This window comes from Pelodiscus sinensis, chromosome 22 (assembly GCF_052426305.1).
Source record: "Pelodiscus sinensis isolate ZL-2025 chromosome 22, ASM5242630v1, whole genome shotgun sequence".
NCBI lineage: Eukaryota > Metazoa > Chordata > Testudines > Trionychidae > Pelodiscus > Pelodiscus sinensis.
Window position 1 is genome coordinate 9,419,153 of NC_143073.1, and position 6,109 is coordinate 9,425,261.

Genomic DNA, 6,109 nt, shown 5'->3' on the forward strand with positions numbered 1-6,109 from the left:
CCCCCTGCTTCTGCACAAGCTCGGTTGAGACGTACCGCCTCAGCGCGTGCGGCTTCAACTGGGAACTACCACCGTTAGGAAGGGGGTGGACAGGGAACACTGCGCATGCGCTCCCAAACTGCGCCTGCGCAGCGCTTCGGCAGAGGTAAAGCCCACATATGCAGAGAGCCGGGCGGTCGTGGTGAGGAAAGTGAGGCGCATGCGCACAAGCGAACAGCAGTTGGCTGGACAAGGAAAGCGAACCTGCTCCGCGCTGTGTCCGTCACGTTCGGGTTTCGGCCACAGAGGCGAGCGGGGAGGAGAGCAGAGCCCTATCGAGAGCTGGCTTTCCCCAGAAGACCCGGGAGTCATAGTCCTTTCCGCCGAGGCATGCTGGGAATTGTAGTCTTCCCCGGGGGGGGGGGGAGGCTCACTCACACTGGGCATCATGGGAGTTGCGGTTTTACTCCTGGGCATGCTGGGAATTGTAGTTTTACGTTTTGTCACGCTCCTAGTTTTTTTTCTGAGGCACGATGGGAGTTGTAGGCCTAACCTGGGGCTTCCTTTCACTGGTGTTTCATGGGAGTTGTAGTTTCACAACGAGCCATATGCCCCAGCTGCGTGAGATAGCGCTAGGGCTATCCGGCTATGCACAACATTGAGCACAGATGTGTATTACCTTTGGGAGCTGTGCTGGGTGCCACTGACTCACTATCCTGCCCAACTTCTCTCCACACACAGTGGAGTCAGGATAGTAATAGAAATGTAGCCGTGTTAGTCTGGTGTAGCTGAAGCAAAATACAGGACTATGTAGCACTTTAAAGACGAACAAGATGGTTTATTAGATGATGAGCTTTCGTGGGCCAGACCCACTTCCTCAGATCAAATAGCCAGGACTTACAGTGCAAAAACACCCATTGCCTCTTGTGGCGTAGTGGGGGTGCTGTCTGCTCTGTAACCCGGTGTCCCCTTGCACTGTGATGTGAGATTCTCACTGACTCTCCCAAATGTGTATTAACCCAGACACTTGGGCTACGTCTACACTGGCATGATCTTGTGCAAGAACTCTTCCAGAACAGCGCGTCTACACTGGCATGTGCTTTTGCGCAAGAGCATCCATGCCAGTGTAGACGTTCTCTTGCGCAAGAAAGCTCTGATGGCCATTTTAACCATAGGGCTTTCTTGCACAAGTAATTCATGTTGCCTGTCTACACTGGCCTCTTGTGCAAGAACAGTTGCACAAGAGGGCTTATTCCTGAGCAGGAGCATCATAGTACTTGTGCAAAAAGCACTGATTTCATACATTAGAACGCCAGTGTTCTTGCGCAAGAACTCGCAGCCAGTGTAGACAGGCAGCAAGTTTTGGCGCAAAAGCAGCCACTTTTGCACAAGATCGCACCAATGTAGACACAGACCTAGGCTTGGCCTCCCAGGGAGAGAGACAAAGGGAGGAAGGCGGAGACCAACACTTGGCTGGGGGGGCAGGGCCTGGGAGGGAGGCAGTGGCTGTCTGGGAAGCATGGAGAGAAGAGGCTAAGCTGGGGCCTAGGGGCGATGGACCCCTAACCCTAGTGTCTGAGGCATCGTGGCCCTGGCCCCTGTAGCCACATCACATATGTGCTGTGCTGTATCCTGAAGGAACAATAAACCTCTCTCTATTCTTCCACTGGCGGAGTCTGTTCTTGCTGCTGCAGGATTTGGAGGAACCCTGACTGTGCCATCACACCTCTCTAAAAGCAAGTTCCTCACTTGTAAATGCCCTTTTCTTTGTCTTTCAGTATTATCTCTTCTGTTAACATTACAGAGAACTATGTGCATTGATACATGTTGTGATAGGCCACTGTGAATTGAAAAACAATAAGGAGTCCTGTACCACTTTAAAGACTAACAGATTATTTGGACATAATCTTTTGTGGGTAAAAACCACTTTGTCAGACGCATCTGACAAAGTGGTTTTTACCCATGAAAGCTTATGCCTTGTTAAATTTGTTAGTATTTAAAGAGCCACAGGTCACCTCATTGTTTTTGGAGATACAGACTCACACAGCTACTCCTCTGATACTTGTGCATAGAAAGAGAATGAATTGTGTGCCAGAGGCTGTGCATTGCTATAATCTAAAGAAGATTCTCCTTTTAGCCTCCTGAAATATGGATATGGTGTAAATCAACCATATAACTCAGGGCTAATCAACATGCAGCCCGTGGCTCGTTTGTGTGTGGCCGGCGGAGCAGTTTGGGCTCAACACATGGATGGGAGCCAAAACAAAAAAAGTATTCAATATAATGGTCTTCTCTAGATATGCATTTTAGTAGTTAAATTCCTGGACTATCATTGCTCATTAAAAGTGCTGTCATATGGGTGGAAATCCGGTAAATATTGCATTTTATTAATATCAGCAGAACTGACTTAAATGGGGCCTGCAGGTTGTATCGTCTTGCCTTACTCTTTGTATTCATGCCCATCAGTGTGACAAGCTATTTGCATATATTTGTATATACACGTGTATATGCAACCACACTTAAGTTGCGGCCCTCAGCATGTGCTATGAGTATCACTGTAAAGTTCCAAGTGGTCATAAACTTTATTGCAATATAAAATGACTTTATCTATTCTAATTGTTCATTCTTTTAGTCACCACTGTTTACAAAAAAAAAAAAGTGTCTGGCTATCGCACACAGCAAAGAAGAAAGTTGTATTCTAGTCTGTGTCTTTCCAACCTCCTTCCTTTATGTTCCCCTGGATAATAGCATTCTTTCCTTTCCATAGGTACAAGCTCTGTTCCTCCTCAGATGGAGCCAGAAACAGATGCTCAGGAAGAAAAACAACATTTGAAAAGTACATTGATTGCATTTCTACTTCACACACATACTTGGTTGATTTCTACAAAGCAGCATTAACAACTGAGGCCTGATTTTCCATTGCCCTGCCTTTTTTGTTGTCATTTTCACCAGTGTGAAGTTGCTGTAAAGTGCTAATGGAGCAGAATGGTGGAGTTCTGCACTTGTGTAAATGACTACACAAGGAATAAACCCATATCATGCTATGCCTATTAGCCTAGTGGATGGGCAGTGGATGAGTCCTCTAGTGGGACTCAGGGGAGCTGGCTTCCATGTCTGGTTCTGCCACCAACTTGCTGTGTGACCATGGGCAACTCATTTTGCATCTGTGTGCCTCAGCATTCCCATCTGTAAAATGGGGATAATGATACTGACCTTCTTTGTAAAATGCTTGGGTAGCTACTGATGAAAAATGCTCTAGAAGAGCTAAGGATTATTATTCAAACGTGAAAAACATCTTGGTAATGCAAAGCCTTTTTTTTTTTTTTTTTCATAGGAGAGGACAACTTTCAAGGCCCTTCCTCTTCTTTTAAGAAGCTATGTCCTGCCAAACCCTCCCCCAGCTTTCTTGAGCTTCCATTTTCCCAACGGAGGCCCAGCCCAGGTTTCCCCTATGCCCAGGCTGCAAAGCTATGGAAAGGACAGAAACAATTCTGTAAGTGTTGGAATCACCCCAGGTTTGGGAAAGGAGTGTTCTCTAGGGCTGCATCTAGACTGGCAAGATTTTGCGCAAAATCTTGCCGTCTGTCTACACTGGCCGCAAGTATTTGCACAAGAACGCTGACCTTGTACTGTACAAAATCAGTGCTTCTTGCGCAAATACTCTGATGCTCCCTCTTGCGCAAGTATCCTTGCACAAGAGGGCCAGTGCAGACAGCAAGTTAATTTCTTGCGCAAGAAAGCCCGATGGCTAAAATGGCCATCGAAGCTTTCTTGCGCAAGAGAGCGTCTACATTGGCATGGATGCTTTTGCACAAAAGATGTGCTTTGCGCAAAAGCATCCATGCCAGTGTAGACGCTCTCTTGTGCAAATACTTTTAACGGAAAAACTTTTCCGTTAAAAGTATTTGCGCAAAATCATGCCAGTCTAGACACAGCGTAGCAGTTAGAAGCAGGGGACTAGAATTAGGGTGGTTAAGCACTGGAATAAATTGCCTAGGGAGGTTATAGAATCTCCATAATTGGATATTTTTAAGAGCAGGTTAGACACACGTGTCAAGGATGATCAAAATGGTGTTGGTCCTGCCGTGTGTGCAGGGGACTGGACGTGGTTACCTCTTGAGGTTCCTTCCAGTTCTATGATTCTATGACTTTTGGAGTCTATCCTGGCTCTGGGCACAACCAAGACCCTTAGGATATATTCCCAAGTCTGTGTGAGCTTGGGCTGTGTGAATCATTTCCCTGCTTGGTGCCTCAGTTTCCCCATTTGTAAAATGGGGATAATACTCATGCACCGGACTATGGCAAACCACAGTGAGGTTTTGGGATGTCACACTCTGTAAAAAGACATTTTAACAGAATTAAAACTCACTTAGAATTTGAGGAAGGGAACAACAAACCTGGCACTCTGTCTCTTTCTTCTCCAGCCCCTGACCATCAGCCGCAGGAATGTTACGGCCTCCTGGAGTGCATGCACAACAATATCCAGATCCAAACCCAGATTGCTCAGGCACAGTTGCACATCCTTGAAGGCTTGCAGGAATCCATGAGCTTGCTTCTGGCTAGCGATGAGAAGGGGAAGGAACAAAGAGACCAGGAGCTCCTGCAGAGCTCGGCCTCCTCCCCCACCTAAGCCATCCATTGGTTGGTAGCTGGCTCTTTTTCCCATGATGTCATCTCTGCGGCCACGTCTCCTTTGTGTTCATTCTGACGCTGGCTTGCAAGCGTATAGCCGCGGGATTGGTGTTTGTCTTATCATGAGAATTGATAGGGCTATTGCTAGAGGTGCTGTGCTTGGAAGTAAAACTATTGTAAATACTTTCCGTGTGAGTTTTCCTTCGAAGGTGCACAGCCCTTGTGGGAGCAGTGTGGGAAGGGCTAGCAGTGTGCTTATGGAGAGACACAACCTCAGGTCTGTCTTGTGCTTTTTCTGCCCATGATGTAAGGTAGGGGTTAAGGTGACTTGAAGCCCCTTTATGCTCCCTATGCTCTGGGTTTTCACATCACCTCTGCTGTAAGTTAGAGCAGCCTCAGGGCTGCTCTAGCTGTTGCTCTGCTCACCACATCACTCGCAGTATGTTCCAGCCAGGCCTCAACACTGGAGATGGGGAGCAGAGTGGATACAGAACCCTTACATGAGCTCCGCACCAGCTGGGAGGCCCCTGCACAGGGACGATGCTAAGGGAGCTGGTTCTACTCATTTTAAGATCCCTCTCCACTGCCAGAGCAGCACAAAAGGACCTGAGCATGGCTCAGTCAGGCTCTGGTCTTTCCCCAACCGAGGCTTCCCCTTTAGAAGCCAGTTGTGATACTGTGCTCTGTTACAAGCAAAATCTGCTTTGGCCTTGATTATGTGTCTGCTGCATGGATGCAAGAGGGCTGGCTTTCCAGTGACCTGCTTCTTGGATAGTCATTCACACCTGTGCAGTGGAGGTGTAAAACCACCAAGACAGTGTTTCTCACCTGCTTGGCATGAGTGTGAATGAATACATGCCGTGCTGCAATACCAAGTGAGGCCCCAACTCTGTGCAAACATCTAGCCTCCACATTGCAGCTGGATAGCTCCTTTCATTTGGAGATCCCAATGTTAAAGGGAAGATGCCTCGTCACTTACCTTCCAGGGGACTTAAGTATCACAGACGGAGACCATGAGCCATGGCTGTGGTACCTGTTCTTCAGAGGTGTTGAGTGGGCCCCCTCAGCTCCTACCACTGGGGAAGTAAGCAGCCAGCTGCTCCAGTGAGCAGGCACAACCACTTCACCTTTTCAAGCTAGATCAACAGCTGTTAGCAATGCTGACAGGTCCCCACCATATCCTGTAAGATCAGGTGCAAATTAAAGACCCACACCCTGGACTTACTGCCTGGCCAATTCTATTTTGTTTCAGTATAAAAATATAAAGTAGCAGTTCCCTTCCCTTAAGGCAGCACCATTCCAAACAGGAGGAGCATTGGGTTTCTATGTTTCCCATGTAAAGCTTGAGTGTGAGCTAGGTTAGTTTTGTGAGAGAGTTCTCCAGGTGAAGGAGGAGTGATTATGGGACCTAGGGGTAAGTGGCTGTTTGCAGTGTGTGTGTGAGTGTTTGTGGGTTACTTGCCGGTTGCCTGAAAGATACTGTGTGCTGAGCTTGTGT

General features: G+C 47.6%; 1 protein-coding gene across 3 annotated transcripts; it reads left to right on the plus strand.

Annotated features, from left to right (window-relative positions):
* The first annotated feature begins 33 nt into the window (after positions 1 to 33).
* TSACC (TSSK6 activating cochaperone) lies at positions 34 to 4,788 on the plus strand. 3 transcript variants are annotated; one of them, XM_075907038.2, is made up of 4 exons: positions 34 to 145; positions 2,747 to 2,815; positions 3,314 to 3,472; positions 4,404 to 4,788. In XM_075907038.2, the coding sequence occupies exons 1-4, from the start codon at positions 106 to 108 to the stop codon at positions 4,607 to 4,609; spliced, it is 474 nt and encodes a 157-aa protein (XP_075763153.1). In that variant the 5' UTR covers positions 34 to 105; the 3' UTR covers positions 4,610 to 4,788. The 3 variants fall into 3 exon arrangements, with proteins under 3 accessions (XP_075763153.1, XP_089628470.1, XP_089628469.1); XM_089772344.1 differs by having other exon boundaries at positions 69 to 1,730; XM_089772343.1 differs by having other exon boundaries at positions 69 to 1,715.
* The last annotated feature ends 1,321 nt before the right edge of the window (positions 4,789 to 6,109 follow it).